Source organism: Anolis carolinensis, chromosome 1 (assembly GCF_035594765.1).
Source record: "Anolis carolinensis isolate JA03-04 chromosome 1, rAnoCar3.1.pri, whole genome shotgun sequence".
Lineage (NCBI taxonomy): Eukaryota > Metazoa > Chordata > Lepidosauria > Squamata > Dactyloidae > Anolis > Anolis carolinensis.
The window spans coordinates 184,184,297-184,203,918 of record NC_085841.1 but is presented as its reverse complement, the minus strand read 5'-3'; the positions used below and the strand labels follow the sequence as shown (position 1 = coordinate 184,203,918).

Here is a 19,622-nt window from a genome sequence, read left to right as displayed (position 1 = left end):
ATATATACACATGTGTATAATCTTTATTAGCAAACTTTTAGCATTACTCTTTCTCTAATCTAAGCTAAACAAGATCCTCTCATTTTATCTACATTTCCACTGTTAGGATTGTTTAATGGGACTTAAAGGAGGTAATTTGACTAATCAATCAGATAATAAATACTACAAAACATTACCTTGTCTTCGAAGCTGATGTTCTTGGTTACTCCCATGGTTCTCTGTATTAATAAGCATTTCTTGGAGTTGCTGCAGCTTCTCTTGACTTTGAAGATGCATAAGTCGCAACTGAGCCTCAAGGTCCTGTATTTCAGTAAGCAAGCTGTTCCTGTCTGAAGACAGAAGATGCTCCAGCACTGCCTTCTGCTGCTGTTCCTAAAATGAAATCAAAATCTTTTCACATTGTACAAAAGCATAGTGTAAACTTTTAAATAATGTATATTCACAGCTATTAATTACTTGCAACATTTTGAAAGGGAGAGAATCTCTAGCATAGGGAGAGAATAGCATGATTCTGCCTCCCTCATTGGGGAAAATAGTTACTATAGATCCACATGACAAAGCTTTTAATTTAATCTAAAGTAAGAAATTTGACTAAGGGATATTCAAAATTAAGAATCTGGTTTTCTTATTACACATTTTGGATTTCAGGTCCGGAATCTATGTAGCTAATCATACAGTGGTCATTGAAAGTCATATAAGTAAGAATAAAGGTAGCCAGAGCCAAAGATAATGGGAAACTTTTCATCTAAATTTGTTATCTTTGTTCTGAAATCTAGATCAAGCTACTTTTTTTTTAAAAAAATCTGAAAATAAGGAGGAATTCAGAGAGCTTTTTTAGACATGCTAGATATTTTGTTGCAAACATTTGAAAATTTTCATACTTGTTGGTCCATTATATGTTCCAGTTTTAATACTAATGTTCCTTCATTTCCAGAACCAGGATTGTGGAAATGTAATTGCAAATAGTTCTGAAACATGAGTCGCTCCTTTTCCAAAACACACTGGATTGCTTGAAGTAATTCTCCCCTCCAATCAAAAAAAGATGATGCATTTTCCTACAAAAGCAAACAAAGATATTCCCTCAAGTCTATAAAGGTGTGACCGCTGCTGCTTCCTATCTAAGAAATGAGGAACTTCAACTACATCATGCTGTGTGTCATTCATACATACTTGCTCCATCCAAAGCAAGTATATTTTACCCCTATAACCAACATGGAAGGGAGATATAAAACATATAAACAAGTAAGAATACCTCTACTTGCAATAGGATCGAGGGCGAAAATCCTAAAAGGATTTATCACTTAACAAAGGCACATTTCCCAAACAATATTAATTTCATTTTATGATCTAATGTATTATGGTTCACATTGAAAGGATCTATTCGATTTCAATTCATATCCACTTTCCTAATGCATTTCCTTTCCTTGTTTCCCTAAAATCCACCTTGATATTAGTTTTCCTTTTCCTACATGATTGATTTTCTTGTTATTCATTACTAACTATATCAGGTCATCTTCTCTTCTTAGTTATATTGTCTTCTGCTGTTTTTCCTTCAAATGCACCACCTATTTCTAATTGATATCCTCAGAATTCACTGCATTATATTTTAATTTACTTTCCACTGAGTTACAATTCATAGAATCCAATTTCCCAATTGTTAGAAAGTATTTGAGATTTTATTTCATTTGATACAGCTTCCCTAATAACATTTTGAAAATTGCCTGGTTCATTCCTTGGTCTCCCATTTATTTTATAAGTAACAAAATACAGTAGAGTCTCACTTATCCAAGCTAAACGGGCTGGCAGAAGCTTGGATAAGTGAATAACTCAGATAATGAGGGATTCAGGAAAAGCCTATTAAACATCAAATTAGGTTATGATTTTACAAACTAAGCACCAAAACTTCATGTTATACAACAAATTAGACATAAAAAGTTGTTCAATACGCAGTAATGTTATGTTGTAATTACTGTATTTACGAATTTAGCACCAAAATATCACAATATATTGAAAACATTTACTACAAAAATGGCTTGGATTATCCAGAGGCTTGGATAAGCGAGGCTTGGATAAGTGAGACTCTACTGTATACCTTAATTTCATTGTGCTAATCTGTTCTTCTAATGTACTGTTACTTGCAACGGAGCTCAATTCTGACTACTTTAAAACATTTGTTTCACTTGTTGGTGCTTGAAACATTGTTTCTCCTCACTGAGCATGTTCAGACTACAAAGCAGCCTCTCCCATCACCTTAGAATTGCATTTCTAAAAATGGTATTCTGACCTGGTTGTGTTTTCATTGCTCCTGCAAGGATTTTCTCTGATTTAGAGGTCTCCATGGGTTCATTTTTGGTACCGCCATTTCTTTTTTTACTGTCTTTCTGACTTCCACAATTTTTTTCTGTTGCTCTTCACCTTCACTAACTGGTGGGATACTACAGGACAACCAGTTAATTCCTATCTGCCTATCATCATTTTAATTGAACAATTACTTTTTCCACTGCCTCATAGACAAACACTGAATCTATGTAAAACTATGATGAAGATGACTACAAGAGGAAGTGTAAATAAGCTTTATATAAAGGAAAATTATGCTCTGCTTACCTTGATTTCTTTATCTGGTACTTTGCTCAAATAATCCTTCAATGACTCTATGGTATCAAACAAACCTAGTCTCTCTCTCTGCCATCTTTCCACTGATGGAGACTTTTGAATATGTTCTTTGTCATAACTAGGTCTAGATTTTTCTGACAGAACCAGTATTTTGTAACTCTCTTCATACACCATTTTGAGCACATTCTGAAAAAGAACAACACCATGGTAGCAAATGACAAAAGTAATCCCAGATTTCAGCAAGAAATGTGCCATCTGTTCTACTGTCCTGTAGAGGCTCGGATCTTTGCTACTGTTTTATAACAAAACACACCCTACAGCAAAGTTCTGCTCACATGACATTTCTGCTGTTGGAGGGAGGAGAAACAGTATTCCCTGGTTCCCCATTGCCCTGTGCAAGTTCAAACACCTACTCCAAAAATATTAGCACAGAGGTTATCTGCTACCAAAGAGCTATTATTTTCTAGACCCCTTTTTATTAAGAGACAGCTTCGGCTCATTTCAGCAAGCCTTCACAGATAATCCCAGAAGTATATGATGTTTTCTTTAAGGGAAAGGTTATATTAATCCTTTTCAAGCTTGCTGCAACACTGAGAAGAGCCCTTCTCTGCTGGAGACCTGCCCCCAGTAGCAGCCAAGCCAGACCAGACAAACTGCTGGCCATGACACCATCCTCAATAGGGTGAAAAACTTTAGGTCAAAAAACCTTTACAGATGGATGATTCCAAAAGCAAACAGCCAGAGTGCTGAAAGTCCTGTATTGTCAAAGCCAAGGTAGGATGGACCCAGAAATAGAGTGTGGGTTTCCCACTTAGAGTGGAAATAATGACTGACATTCAACAAAAAGCTCTGCTTTGGAGCAGTTTGGGAGAGTTTAAACCCAAAACAGGGAATCTTAATTACCCTTCACACATAGGAAAATGTGGGAGTGGAGACAAAATGCCCTTTAGGGGAAGTGGAGAACACTTCTACCATCTCTTTGTACTCTCCTGCAGGGTCAAAACAAAAATTTGAAAGCAAAAAATAAATGCTGCCTCTTCTATGTATACTACAGTTATCCCTTCACATATGAAGTTATGACATATGCTAGTTTAATTATTCACAGATTTGATTTAAATGTTTTCTCTAAGAATCTCTACACCCTCCAGTGTGATTCTATTCTCAGCTTCCAGTGGAAGCTGGCCATAATGTCGTGCTGGGAGATCTAGACATTCATCCAAAGATATTCTCTTAGGTTAAAAAAAACCCTGTTTTTTTTAAGAATTGTATTTATTGAGATTTGTATAATTTTAATAGACAAGAAACACAATAAAAATAGTCTTTGTATTTCCAGTTTAACCCTAGCAAATTTGGAGGGCTGATTGTATCTTTGAAATTTATGAAATTTGCATAAAGGACACAGACTATATGGAAACTATTATATTTACTAAAATATAATGCACTGTCGATTCCAATGCGTAACTGAATTTTGAAGGTGTATTGCAAAAACAGAGATTTGTTGTTGAATGTAATGCATGGCTTCCCCTTGCCTGGCCATTCTGCTGTTCACCTTCACCACAGCCCTCCCCAGATACATCTGATCCTTAGTATCAGCTGAGGGTCCAGGATGCCCCCCATGGATACTAAATTCTGTGGATGTTCAAGTTCCATTATATACATTGGTACAGTAAAACGGCAAACTGAAAATTTGCTTTTAGGATTTTTTTGTTTGTTGGCATATTGATGAGCTATAGTTGGTGGAATCCATGGGTGCAGAGTCTATGGATACAAAAGGTCAACTGTCGTTTCTTTTAAATTGATACATTAAAAGTTTAAGACATAGTGCTTATATATGTACTCTCCCAAAATATTTTCTAAGTACAGAGACAGATCATGGCAATCCCTAGTCTTGGTTACCTTTTCTGAAATGCTTTTATGGGAATGAATGCTTCATGTTAGCTGGCCATTGTGGAAGACTAGAAAATAAATATTTTATTTGTTCAGGTAAAGAGGATGGCTTCTTCTGTGTTTTGTTTTTTACTTACTCCTCAAAAATGGACAAAACCAAAGAGGTTCCTATAGTTCAGAAACTTACAGACAAATTTGTAAAAAAAATAATAATTTTAAAATAATCTCAACAAGGGAGAAATAGGGTAAAGGACCAGACTGATATATTTGAACTTGAACTTAAGAATCTGAACTATATTGACAGTTTTACATGCTGAAGGCTGGGTTGATGTATTTCCCCCCAAGGTATTGCAAAAGTGATAAACAGAGAAAAGTGATAAGGACACTGTCACCTCGTTCTGAAAGAACAGGACACATATGGTATAATGTTCAGCAATTATTCCATCACATCTTACCTTCAACTGTTGCGAAAAAATGTCTTTTTCTTTCATAGTTGGCTCAGTGATGTCTGGAACCATTCCAAAACATTGCAGATAGGTCATGACACTGCTATCTTGCTGGACTCTAGCTTTGCTTTCTTCCTGATTAAGCTGAAGTACTAAATCTGAACAAGTATCTAAAAGATCAAACAGTAAGCATGTTACACAAACAGGGAATAAGAAGTATCTCAAGCCAATACTTTCATATAAAGTGTTATTAATATAAGTATAGATTATAACTGTTTGAAAGAACAAGGGTGAAACATGGGCTCTCTGATTAGGGGTTCACTATACTATGTGAAGATTACTTTCCATAATCTAAGAAAGCAAACACTCCCTTCTTTGAAAGAGTTAAGACACTTAGAATTTGAGGTATGTAAGAAAATATGAGAACTACTGCCTCATATTTCCTTAGTTAGCTGTCTGTATTCATTTTATTCATTTATTATGTTATTTATACAATTTCTCTCCCGCTCATTGTGCTAGACTGTCAGCCTAAGGGAAGGAAACCATTTAATTGGTTTTTTACTTGCAAAGTGCTATATACAATGATGGAGCTATATAAATAAATGATAATAATCATCTCTGGGTAGCTTACAAAATCACTAGAACAATTTGAAAAACACAACTATAAAATCTAAAACAATAAAAATTAAATAAATGTTGTAAAAACTAATTAGGAAAAGCCACAGTTTAAAGGCTTCTGTGTCAATATAAAACCATGTATGTATGAGAACTGGATGAAATCATTATATTCCAAGAATTTTCTTTTGGCCTCTGAATAAGACCAATATTGGTACTAATTTGGTCTCTAAGACTGAAGCATAGTTACATGACTTTTGATCTTCTATGATAACTCATTCTGAGTTTTCAGGACTCGATGGGATATCAAAAGGAATCAAGACAGTGAGAAACATTTTAACCAAATTCCGTATTAGCTTAGACAGATATAACAAGGAATGCTTAAACACCCTTTTTGTTTTCTCAAGAGAGTCAAGTGTTCGTTTTAGTTCATGACTGGAATCATGATGCTCCTTAGATTGTAACTTCCATTAGGCCTAGCCAGAATAGACAGAGGTGAAGAATGTTGAGAGTTGTAGCTGAATATTGCATGATATCTATCCTTGTTTAAAATGCATTTTTTTTCAAACAACTGCTGTTCTTGATAGGTCCTAGGCATACCTACCTCTGACTCCCTTACAGGCTGTTATGAATTGTAGGAGTTGAAGTTCAAAACACCTGGAGGGCTGAAGTTTGCCCATGCCTGAGATAAATGTGTTGGTTCAGGTAAGGTAGACATGTTGCAACAACTATTTGTGTGAAACACTTTTCTCACCATAGGTTTTGGTTCAACACATACTTTCTGATGAGAAAGATGGCATGAGAAAAAAGTGATACTGTAGTCCCCACCCAACAAAGGTGCTCTGCTAAGGTTGGGATATGCTTGTCTCCAGCCTCCATTATTCCAAGCTACTTGACTTGGGACAGACAAGCAGAAACTGACAAGATCAACAGGAGCACAGCCCTTGCCCACACATGGCTTATAAAAGGCTGTGAGCAGAAATGTGTTTCTTTCATTGCTTATATGGATACCACTGCTCAAATACTTATAACACTCTTAGACACAACTTTCTGCAAGCCCATCAAAAGGAATATCTGAGAAGCAAATGCATCCATGTGGTAGCAGAAATAATTTGCTAAAACAACTTCCAAGATGTAATATTACTGATTCAAGACTGGAACAAGTTAAGTTCCTGCAATTTTCCTGTTTCTTGGCAGGGGGTTGGTCTGGATGGTCCACAATGTCTCTTTCAACTCTATAATTCGATTATTCTAAGCCAGACATGGGCAAACTTCAGCCCTCCAGGTGTTTTGGACTTCAACCCCCACAATTTCTAACAGCCTATCAGCTGAAGTTTACCCATGCCTGAAGTCCAGGTGTTTTGGACTTCAACTCCCACAATTTCTAACAGTCTTGGCTGTTAGGAATTGTGGGAGCTAAAGTCCAAAACACCTGGAGGGCCTAAGTTTTCCCATGCCTGTTCTACGTGTTGCTGAGGCTGCTTATTTATTGGGGGAATCAATATGGAATTTTCTCCAAAGCCTGATAACACCCAAGAGATATAGACCTTAATCCACTTTACTATCGTAAAAGAAGAAACCTTGATCACCAAAAAGATTATCAAAAGTACATTTAGAGACACAAGTTTCTCGAACTGTTACATCATGACTCAACACTGGAGGCTTCCCAACACCTCAATCATGCCATTTTCTTCCTTAGACTTGTATAGTAAGGAATTGTTGTCTTTAACATAAACAAAAGATCGCACTACAAAACGGCTATCTTGACGCATAATCTTTGATGATGGAGAACACACAAAGCTCTATTATCTCCAAAAGTGAGTTTTAATTCAATCAATCAATCAATTTATTAATGCTCTGACCAATGGTCATATGCATTCACAGAGACAACATCAAACAAACATCTATACAAAACACTGTAAAATCCAACACTTAAAAGTAGGATGCAAGCAGGATAAAACAGAACAGGATTTTGATGTTGCTCTGAGTTTTAATGGTTATAATTCCTTAAAGGGGAAGGTGATTGAAATGGACTTTGTGCTGATTACCACATCAGATTTCAAGTATGACATTTGTGTATGATAATAGGCAGATTCAGGAACATTGCTCCCCACTTGTAGACAGAATGGCAGACATCTTTCTCACAAGCCAACATGCTAGAGATGGCAGCAGCCCGATATTTATCATACTGGTACAAAAAACATATGCCCAGTCTATTATGAAGGATTTCTAAGAAGATACTTTTTTTTTACATAATGGATGCTGTTTTCTCACAATCAGATTGCGAAGACTGCTAAGACACATCATAAAATCTACTGGTGTAGATTACTATTCCATTAGTATCTTCCTTAGACCACAAGATCATGAAGAAATGTTGAAATAAATACAAGATATCTAAATTTCTTAGTGCAACCCCAAAATATGCTCTAAATGAATTGCCAGGAAAAAAGCACATACAGGAATGCCCATTGAAATATGGGAAGCATAGGCCCATTACTCACTGTTGAGATATTCAGTGCTTGCATCCTCAAGTCTGGACATGGTAATTCTTAAATCATCTTGCAAGTTAGGTGGCATCAGATTGAAACCTTCAGCATTGCTTACCTATTCAGAAATGAACATATGAAAATAGATGAGCAGTTTTATTACAAATGTTTCAAGGTAATAAGGTTCTGAGCAAACTGACACTTTACCTTTTTCACAGAGGTAAATATAAGCCATTGAGACTTGCAATACATTTTCACTTCTCGTATCAGTTATGAGTATTGCAACTCTCAAAATTCAAATTTTATTTTTTTATTTCGTGTCAAAAGCATTCAAATGACAATCAAGGACACCATGCCCTAATACCAATTATTTCTAAAGAAACTTCTCTTATTTACACACACTTTCAAATACTGTACTCAAGCATACCACCAAAGGAGAAAATTCTAACAGCATGATAAGGGAGTAGGAATGCACATGCAACAATGGTGCACAAGCAAACTGGACCCCATCAGAAATCAACTAATAGAAACGCACCAATTTATTTGATTTTATTCTTGCACATGTGTCCGATCTTTCTCCTATAATAAGTGGCTTACAACATATTTTGACACATAAATTAAAAGCTATACAAAAATATCAATAAAAGTATAAATATAAAGACAATTGAATAATTTATGAAGTCCAAACATGAAATCTCAATTAAAAGACTATATGAACACCATAAAACAACAGAGCACATCTTAAAAAGCCCATCCCAATCAGTTTATAAGAATGTTCTAACCTTCCAGAGAAAGAAAAACAAGGACAAAACCACCCCGGCTTCCCTGAGGTGATAGTTCCAAAACCTAGGAGCAGCCACTGAGAAGGCTCTCTCAATCATTTCCATCAAAAGAACAGAAGATGTGGTGGGACAGAGAAAAACATCTAGATCTTAAAGCTCAAATGGATTAAAGAGAAACATGGTCCTTCAAACAGCCTAGACTCAAACTGTATATATGATATAGGAGGGCAAAGGCTTGGACTTCAAACAAAAAATAATTTTTTAAAAAAAAAAATCAAAACCTGAACATTTCAGCTTAGTCATTTTAAGTCCCTGTTCAAATGACAATCAAGGAAAAATACGAACAAATAAGAAGCCGATAAATGTAATAAATATAATAGATCTTGCCAAGGGACATTCCATCCAATCTCATGTTTATCTTAAAGCAACCTGTTTACTTTTAAGAAATCTAATCACTTACATGCAACTGGTTGTTAAAAGAACATCACAATGCATCTTAGAATTTACTTTTACTTTACTGACTGAAGTTCATGATGAAGCAATAAGCTACTATGACACAGAAGCTATTATTCTTCACTCATTTCGTCTCCGTGGAAACAATGGAGGACACATGACTCAGCAATAACACAATATGCATTAATAAAATAATCACTCACGGAAATATGTTCTTGAATATCATCATATTCGGTAAAAGAGAAAGTAGATTCTGGAAATGTTATAGTTCGGAGTAAGAGATTGTTTCCTATTTCTTCATTGCCATTAGAATAGGAAACAGGCCATTCCAGCTCTCCCTGGGTAACTCCCTGGATGACTGAATTCTCTGAGCAGAGGCCCTCAGAGCCTAGGAAGCTACTGCCAACATCTGAAAAGGGACCTGGATGGAGCTCCAAGCTATTTTCCTTTCTCAAAATCTCAGGTGAGTCCCATGAAGTTTCATCCATGACCATACTTTGGAAGTTAGTTGGTATCTTCTGCATGAGTTGTGTATTTCTGGAAAGATCACTAAGTTGAGACCTCTGTTGAAAAGTTGGTTGTGGATCTTGCTCCTTTTCATCATCGTTTATTAGTTTGCCTTCCTCAACACAAAACACGCTCTGTAGATGTTTATCTTGTTGGTTAAGATATTGACTGAAGGCATTCAAATTGCTTGTAGCAATCTCTTTCTCCTGAAAAAAGTAGAGAAAACATTTGTTCACTTGTCATGACAATTTTGAATATTCTGGTGAGACAAAATGGGGAGAGGATGCTTTGGGCCAACACTGTCTCCCAGTAAAAGCCATTCTTTTTCAGGTATTTGGGAGGAGGCATTTAAATGCAGGGAAAACAGAGAGAAAATCTAGGAAGCTATCTATTTTTAAAAGATTGGCTTGGTGATTTGAGGAACTGTAGACTATAAAAAGTAGTTTTTCAAAGTTCCAGACTATCAAACCTAGAGAAAGTATGTGACTCTACTATTCAAGTAGTATACACATTGCTTTTTCTAATTAATCTGAAATATGACTTAAGCTAAAACTGCACTTTTATAAACACAAAATGGTTTCCTTCACCAGGGTTATCATCTCTTTCTCCTTGTGCTAAGGACAGGAAACTGGATATCCTCTATGCCTTACTTTTCCTAGTGAAAGGATATTTCTGCCATCACTCATTCAAAGGGAAGAAAACTAAGGATCCCTGCCTTCCCAAATTAGACCGCGAGACAAGGACCTCCCACTCCCTATGTGAAGCCAGAGATGTTTGTAAAGCAAATATGGAGTTGTTTCAATTTATAAAATTTAATAAATTCTACTATGATACAACATATCATGCTTTATTTTTGCTCTTATGGTAAAGTTGTTTTTTTTATAAGAATCACTGTGCCCTTGTCAACCTATAGATTGACATTATTTCTAAAAGAAAAATCATAAGAGGGAATCTGGTATCTTCTCTTACTTTGAAATGTTGAAGGGTCTGAGTGGTATCTTCAAAGATGTTTCTGATGACAGATGCTAATACAGTAGAGTTCCGCTTATCTGTCTTCCGCTTATCCAACACTCCGTATTATCCGAGGCGCTGCCAGGGCCTTGGGGGCGCATCGTATTCCCCCCACTGCCGCATCGCTCATGGCTGCCGTTGCGTCTGCCTCCCCCTCCTCCGTGCACCCTCCTTTGCCCCCTCCTGGGGCAGCCCAAGGAAGGGAGCACTGCTGATCCAGAGGGAGCTCGAGAGAGAGGACTTTTATCTCCCTCTTGCTCAGGCTGCCCCAGGAGGATACGAAGGGAGGAGACAGTGGAGGAAGGGAGGCAGATGCAGCGGCAGAGGCAGCCATGGAAGGTAAGGTAAGAGGAAGCTTGACTTTGGGGAGACACGGAGCACGTTGCTGTTTAGCAACATGCTCTGCGTTTGCCCAAAGTCCCAGGCCTTTACCGAAGGGAAGAGTTTCCTCCCTTCGGTAAAAGCCTGACTGGGACTTTGGGACTCCTGTATATCTGTATTTTATTTTAAGTGAACTAGATGTATGTTGTGTTTGTCCTGTCTGTTCTTGATAAGGCCAACTGGCTAATCAATAAATTGTTGTTGTTGTATAAGTAGCATTCCTTAATGCAGTGGTTCTCAACCTGTGGGTCCCCAGATGTTTTGGTCTTAAACTCCCAGAAATCCTAACAGCTGGTAAACTGGCTGGGATTTCTGGGAGTTGTAGGCCAAAACACCTGGGGACCCACAGATTGAGAACTACTGCCTTAATGCATATTTGGCATTACTAAGTACTAGCTGGGTTTTTGAAAGATACCTGGGGCATGGAAGCTTTGGTCGAAATTACTCTTACAATCCTGAGGACGGCCTGTAGTATGAACTCAAGTTTACCTTGAATTCTGAGGCCAGCTGAAAGATTGGGAGTACTATTGGGTTAAACCTGTCAATCCTGTCCCCGCAGAAAAACAGAGTGCTAGGCAGCTTTAAATGGCATCAGTGTATAGCTAATGGGAAATATCTATTGAAAATTATTCACTGCACATCCTGATAATTTTAACCAAATTTTGAGCATTAAAAATACATACCAGTTTGTCTCTACAAGAGAATTTAGGTGATGCTGACAGCTTTTTATTTGATTCCCTCTCGTCTCCCTCTTTTCTTTCTTCTCTGTGAGAGACAAAATTGCCAAAGTCTGGAACCAGCTCATTAAGATGAATTCTAATCTTATCATTATCTTGATCCTTCTCCATATTGGATTTCAACTGTGAGTTAAAATGATCTCTTTCAGTCCTCTGTATTTCCAGTTCTTCCCTCTTTTTGTCAATTGAAGGCTTGAGATCTGCAAGAGCAGCTTGAAGTTTTCCTACCTCTCTTTGGTAAGCGTCCTCTTTGTCATGCAGGGCTTGGAGCAAGGTATGCTGTTCATTTTCAAGTTGTACAACTTTTCCTTTTATCTGCTGTGCTTCAACTGCCTGCTCTGAATTCTGTTCTAACATACTTTGAAGTTGTAGTCCTTTCTGTAAAAGGTCTGTCTCTTTCGCTCTCAGCTTATCTTCAAGTTCCTGAATACAAATGTTAACCTTAGTCATTTCCATGTCTTTTTGTGCTAACGACATCTGTAGGAGCTTGTGCTCTTCCTCTAATTCTTCATGTTGTAGCTGCAAAGCTGTTAGCTTGGAAAAGTGTTGTCTAGAAGACTCCAGAACATCTTGAAGATTTTGTTTGAAGATTTTAGTTTCTGCTTTAAACTGAGATTCCTTTTCTTCAAGCAACTGCTGTAAAGCTTCTCTGTCAGCTAAAACTGCTTCTAACTGACCCTGCAGCTGGTTTTGGTTATAACTGAGTGATGTGCAGTGGACATCTTTGGCTCTGTTCACTTGATGACTTAGTGAGCCTTCTTTCATTTCATTAATATCGTTTTGCTCCACTACTGCAAAGTTATTAATATTGTTTTGGCTATTATTAGCCTCTTGACATGTGGGTGTAAGAAGTTCTAACTCTTTTTGTAGTTTTTCAATTATTCCCCGAAGCTGTTCTGTTTCTTCTGTTTTATCCTTTAGCATTTGTTCCTTGTCACTGTGAAGACATTCTACAACTGACTTCAAATTCTGAATTTCAAGTGCTTGGCTTTCCAGGATCTAAAAAACCAATATATATAAGATTGAGTTCTGATACAGAATATATTTTCTATTTTGGGCGTTAATGTATTAAAACTATATTTATATTTTATGACTTCCATATATACTCATGTCCAAGTCGTCCTTATGTATTCATCAAAAGCAGGTTTCGGGGGTAAAACTATGGTTTTTTTATATAATCCACAAGCAAGCTGACAGTCATTCCGTGGAGTCGCTGCCACCCTTTCCTCAACCAGGATTCAAAAAGGCCAGAAGTTATACTGCAGTAGAGTATAGGAGACTAAATCCATCTCCTGGGATAGATTTAGGACCCTTCCAGAAAGGTCCTATATCCCAGGATCCGATTCCAGGTTTTCTGCTTTAAACTGGATTATATGAGTCCCCACTGCCAGTTAATCTGGGATAAACAGAAAACCTGGGGTCAGATCCTGGGATATAGGGCCTGTCTAGAAGGGCACTAAGTTATCACCTTTCACCAGTCTATGTAGGCAACTTCTACACTGCCATATAATCCAGATTATCAAATCAGATAATCCACATTATTTGCTTAGAACTGGATTATATGAGTCTACACTACCATATACACTGCCAGTTCAGAGCACATAATCTGGATTTTACATGGCAGTGTAGAAGGGGCCTTAGAAAAGAGAATGTTTCCTTTTTGATAAGGGGTAAGGTAAGTACTCACAATTGACCTATGGATAAGCTGAATCAGTTTTTTCAGTTCATTTTTTGTCTAAAATCTCTAGACTTATACATAAGTATATAGGGTACTTGTGGAGGAGGATTGCTCTTCTGTACCAAAGGGCAAATATGGCTCAGGTCCAGACTATTTGGCAGATTGTATCTTCCTGTATGAGCTTGCTTGGAGAGGCATTCTCTTAGTTCCTTTACCTTCACAAACACAGTTCACGGGGAGGTAAGATAGGGCCTCTTGGGTGGCTACCCCTGGGCTCTGGAACTCCCTCCCCAGAAAGGACACAAAGGCCCCCTCATTGCCCTTCCATCAACTGGCAAAACCCTTCAAAAATTGAAACAGTTGTAATTTCAGTGAGGGTTCTAATCCATACTTGAATATGGAAACTCATGGGGTTACTTTGGGCCAGTCATCCTTCTCAGTTGAGAAAACTTCATGATTGATTCATTACTGGTATTTAGAAAACTACACGGCAGCTTTCAATACAACTAATAGAAGCAGAAGCTTATACATTATTTCCTTTATATGCAAAGAAAGTGGGAAGAAAAGAAACAGTGGCTGCATAACATGCTATGGTTTGTTAAGCTTGAATAGAATCTCTAGATTATCTATTTTTAAAAATAGCATTATCAAATGACAAATGTAACGCCATTGTTGTTACCGCATTCTCCTTGCTCTTTTCTATTTTACATTGCAGCCTCATAATTTGTTCATTCAAATGATCAGTTTCTTGATTCTTTTCTTCGAGTAGAGACTTCAAGAACTGCAGGGCAACAAATTCACTGCCAACTGGATTTTGACTTTTTGTAAGTTTTGCAATGTTTTCCTAATGGAAAAGGTTGGATTATTAGACAGAGAAATCTACAACTGCTATTCCTTTTCTAAATTGGCTTAGAGTAAGAAAAACATGTAACAGTAGATCACAAACGTTTCAAATTTTGCGGAGCACAGTATTTTATATTCTACTGAAAAAAGTGTTTTATTTATAAGCATAGTGACATACCATGTCTAAAGTAATGTTCCATATATTTGATCTGGACTAGATTAAAAGAAAGATTATTTCTGAAATCAACACTCCTGTGACTGCCCTGATATTTCACCAAAGCACTCTTTTTCAACTAAGTCTATTACAGTGTCATTCGTTTTTTCATGTTTAAAGAGATTGATTAATTCCTCCTCCCGCTTCTCCATATGCAGTGACTTCCTTAAACCTATTTTAGCTAGCGAAACCTCACACATTCAGAAATATAAACTAGAATAGCTGCATAATATTTCATAGGTAATGCTAGAGGCCATCCCCTAGATCACTGGATGCAGAATCTCTCAACAAATTATTTTTCCTTAAAATTAATTTTAAATTTACTTTCAGGTGTGCATTTTCTTCTTTGAACTGGATTATTTGAGTGCAATTAACATTCTTTTCCATTTCCAACTTTGAACTCAGCTGTAAGACTTCTTCGTTTTTATTCAATAAATTCATTTTATATTGTTCAAGTTGTTCTAACAAGCTTGCAATCTGAAACAAACAAAAAAGCAAAAGGAAATACTTTTATTGTATAATCTGATCTTTCAAGAAGTTAAATATTTCTATCAATGCAGTAAGAAAACATTGTACAAGCAAGAGTCAGCAACATATGTCTTGTAGATTTCACTCAAACATGTTATAAAACAAATCTCCTTTGATATCATAACCTGTGAAGATTTTACAAGAAAAACATCACGGTTTCACAGTAGACATTTGTAAGCAGTATCTTTTAAGTAGTATATGAGTAATAATACCCTCAACCAAGAAAGTTTCTTTCCCTCCATCAACCCTTTCACAATTTAACACTTACTTCTCTTTTTCTTAATATAAGTTCTTCTTGTACTTTTAATTGCTCATTTAGTATATCATCTGTGTTCCATTCTGTAAACAATTTGTGTTTTACTTCATCTAGTTTGGAATGCAGAGCAGAAATCTGAATCAAATTATTGTGATTTTGCTGCTGTAAGGCTTCCTTATCCTGCAGAACATTAATAAAAATCATATATGCACACCAAATATGCAGAATGTTTATTAATTAGAAACATCTAAACCTACCAAGAATGAAGAATGCTGAGTTCTCCTCTATCACATAGTCTGCCCTTGCCTTCTTGCTATTTCTGTTTACTCCAATACGCTGAAATAGCTTTTACAATTCCATGCTTCTATGATTACATTCAGCCCAGATATTTAAAAATGGCTCAAACAACTTGTTAATGGACATAATAATAATAATAATAATAATAATAATAATAATTATTATTATTATTATTATTATTATTTTATTTTTGTACCCCGCCACCATCTCCCCAGAGGGACTCGGGGCGGCTTACAGATATAAAACCAGGATACAGGATACAGCATACAGTAATATCAAATACAAAAACACACAAATAAATTTAAAAGGCATTAAAAATCACAATCATTATAAAACACATGAAAAACACAGCAATAAAAACATAAAATGAGCTGGGCAAAGTGCACTAAGTAGAACTTGTAAACAAGAAGGAAGATTAAGGTGCTACAAGGTCATGGGAAGAGTCTTAAACTGGGGTGAACTCTGAGGCTATGTCAAGGAGTTAACCAACAGGTACAACTGGTCAGAAGAACCCGCTAGTACCAGGGTTTAGCAAACAGTGGGTGGTACTTCTTCAAAGGCCTGTTTGAAGAGCCAGGATTTCAGGCTCTTCCTGAACACTTCCAAGGTGGCAGCTTGCCTAATTTCCCTGGGGAGCGCGTTCCAGAGCCGGGGGGCCGCCACGGAGAAGGCCCTCTCCCTCGTCCCCAACAACCGCACTTGTGACGGAGGCGGAAGTGAGAGGAGGGCCTCCCCCGACGAACGAAGAGATCATGTGGGTTCATAGGGGGAGATGCGGTCAGAAAGTTAAGTGGGTCCCAAACCAGGGCTTTGTAGGTCAACACCTGCACCTTGAATTGGGTCCGGAAAATAAACGGCAGCCAGTGGAGCTCCTTAAACAGGGGAGTAGACTGCTCCCTGTAATTCGCTCCTGTTAGGAACCTGGCTGCTGCCCGCTGAACTAGTTGGAGTTTCCAGGCCGTCTTCAAAGGCAGCCCCATGTAGAGTGCGTTGCAATAATCCAATCTAGAGGTAACTAAGGCATGGACCACCGTAGCCAGATCAGACTTCACAAGGTATGGTCGCAGCTGGCGCACAAGTTTTAGTTGTGCAAAGGCCCTCCCGGCCACCACCGACACCTGAGCCTCAAGTGTCAGTGATGAGTCCAGGAGGACCCCCAAGCTGAGGACCTGCGCCTTCAGGGGGAGTGGGACCCCGTCAAGCACAGGTTGCCACCCAATACCCCGATCAGACATGCGACTGACCTGGAGGACCTCTGTCTTGTCATGATTAAGCTTCAGCTTGTTCGCCCTCATCCAGCCCATCACAGCCGCCAAGCACTGGTCCAGTATCCAAGGGGCTTCCTTGGAGTTTGGTGGAAAGGAGTAGTAGAGTTGGGTGTCATCTGCGTAGAGATGGCACCGCACTCCAAAACTCCGGATGACCTCTCCCAACTGTTTCATGTAGATGTTAAAAAGCATGGGGGACAGAATGGAACCTTGCAGGACCCTACAGGTCAAAGGCCAGGGGTCCGAGCAGGTGTCCCCCAGCTTCACCAACTGGGATCAGCCCTCCAGGAAGGACTGGAGCCACTGCTGATCAGAACCCCCAAGGCCTATCCCGGAGTGCCGTCCCAGAAGGATACCATGGTCGATGGTATCGAAAGCCGCTGAGATGTCCAAGAGAACCAGCAGGGTCACACTCCCCCTGTCCAGCTCCCTGTGGAGGTCATCCACCAAGGCGATCAAAGCCGTCTCGGTACTGTGCCCAGGTCTAAAGCCGGACTGTGATGGATCCAGAAAATCAGTGTCATCCAAGAACCCCTGGAGCTGAGAAGCAACCACCCACTCCAGGACCTTGCCCAAAAAAGGAAGATTCGAGATTGGTCTGTAGTTATTTAGGATGGTCAAATCAAGGGAGGCTTTCTTCAAAATTGGCCTCACTATGGCCTGTTTTAGGGGAGATGGAAATTTGCCTTGAACCAGAGAGGCATTAATTATACTCACAAACCAATCTCCCAATCCTCCTCTGGCCGATTTTACAAGCCAAGAAGGGCAAGGATCCTTAGCACAAGTGGTCGCCCTCACAGCTCCAAGGATCTTGTTCATGTCATCCAGGTAAACAAGCTGAAACGAATCCCACAAGATAGAACAGACAGGTGCCTCGGTTAACTCACATGGCATTGCATCCAAGCTAGCGTCCAAGTCATGACGGATCTGAGCGACTTTGTCTGCAAAATGGTGCGCAAACTCGCTGCACTGAGTTGCCGCGTCCTCGGGTGCCTCCCCACCCTCAGGAGGGTGGAGGAGCTCCCCGACGACACGGAACAACTCAGATGGTCTATTAGTTGCAGACGCTATGCAGGCAGTTGTGAAGGTCTTCCTGGCTGCCCGCAAAGCCCTAATCGCAGCACTAGCCCGTGCTTGGTCAGAGGCGTCCTGAGTCTTCCGCCAGCGGCGCTCTTGTCCTCTTCTCTTGCGCTTCATCATAGCCAACTCCTCTGAGAACCAGGGAGTCGACGTGACTCTGCGCAAAGAGAGGGGACGTTCGGGGGCAATCGTGTCAATTGCCCTAGACATCTCGCTATTATAGTGATCTACCAGGGCATCGACAGGATTGTCAGCACCCAAGACAGAGAATCCCCAAGAGATCTCAGGAATCCATCAGGATCCATCAGTCTCCTGGGGCGGACCATCTTAATGGGTCCCCCACCCCTGCGGAGGTTTTTTGGGGACACGGTAAGTCTTAGACTGATCAGGTGATGGTCGGACCATGACAACGGAAGAATGTTTTTCTCTTCCACTCCAACCTCACCATCCATCGCAACAAAAAACAGGTCAAGCGTGTGACCAGCTTGATGGGTGGGACCAGATATCACTTGGGACAGCCCCATGGTCGTCATGGCAACCATGAAATCTTGAGCTGCACCTGTCAAGGTGGACTCGGCATGGATGTTAAAGTCCCCCAGCACTACCAGTCGCTGGGAGACCAATGCCACACCAGAGATCACCTCTGCTAGCTCAGGCAGGGAAACTACAGTGTCGCAGGGTGGACGGTACACTAGCAGAATCCCCAGACTGTCCCGGGCACCCACCCTAAGATGTACACTCTCAAAACCTGTAGATTGCGGGACGGCACACCTGACCAGGGAGATGGACTGCCGAAAGACCACCGCGACCCCGCCTTCCCGCCCCCCAGATCTGGCCTGCTGTTGCACCCAAAACCCGGAGGACAGAGCTGGGTGAGATTTACCCCACCCAGCTCATCCAACCAGGTCTCAGTGATGCAAGCCAGGTCCGCCGCTTCATCCAAGATAAGATCCAGGATGATAGCTGATTTACCATTGACGGACCTGGCATTGAACAGCAGGATCCTCAATCCAAGGGGACCGTCATGGGTGCTACCACACTTAACCTTTTCCAGGGTCGCAAGAACTCTGTTGCGCTTCTCCCTGGGATGACAGTAACCACTCCTCCTCCTCCCCCACACAAGATTAGATCTTGGCCACCCAAGATCTAATCTTTGATGAGCACGCTGACCTGGCTTGTATTACTGAGACTTGGTTGGATGAAGGGGGTGGGATGAATCTCACCCAGATTTGTCTACCAGGTTTTCAGTGTGCAACAGCAGGCAAGACCCGGAGGGGCAGGGAGAAGTAGTCGCAGTAGTCTATCAAAATTCCATCCATCTGACCAGGTGTCCCGTCCCACAGTCGACCACATTTGAATGTGTCTATCTAAGAGTGAGTGGCAAGGACAGAAAATGTATTCTGTTGGTGTACCTTCCACACCGCTGCTCAACAGCCTCCCTGCCTGAGCTAGCTGGGTTGGTCTTAGGCCTGGTGTTGGAGTCCCAAAAGTTAATAGTGCTGGGGGGCTTCAACATTCATGCTGAGACCACTCTGTTGGG

General features: G+C 39.6%; 1 protein-coding gene across 4 annotated transcripts in view; it reads right to left on the bottom strand.

Moving 5' to 3' along the window:
* Window positions 1-19,622, bottom strand: part of pcnt (pericentrin) — a 101,420-nt gene that overhangs the window by 21,264 nt on the left and 60,534 nt on the right. For all 4 annotated transcript variants that reach the window (XM_062961709.1, XM_062961713.1, XM_062961720.1 and 1 more), the window contains 10 exons: window positions 15,450-15,617; window positions 14,978-15,130; window positions 14,276-14,440; window positions 11,865-12,917; window positions 9,486-9,995; window positions 8,063-8,165; window positions 4,956-5,116; window positions 2,605-2,799; window positions 882-1,055; window positions 177-372 (listed from right to left, as the gene is read on the bottom strand). In XM_062961709.1, coding sequence (XP_062817779.1) covers window positions 177-372; window positions 882-1,055; window positions 2,605-2,799; window positions 4,956-5,116; window positions 8,063-8,165; window positions 9,486-9,995; window positions 11,865-12,917; window positions 14,276-14,440; window positions 14,978-15,130; window positions 15,450-15,617 — 2,878 coding nt within the window. The remainder of the gene's footprint in view (window positions 1-176; window positions 373-881; window positions 1,056-2,604; window positions 2,800-4,955; window positions 5,117-8,062; window positions 8,166-9,485; window positions 9,996-11,864; window positions 12,918-14,275; window positions 14,441-14,977; window positions 15,131-15,449; window positions 15,618-19,622) is intronic.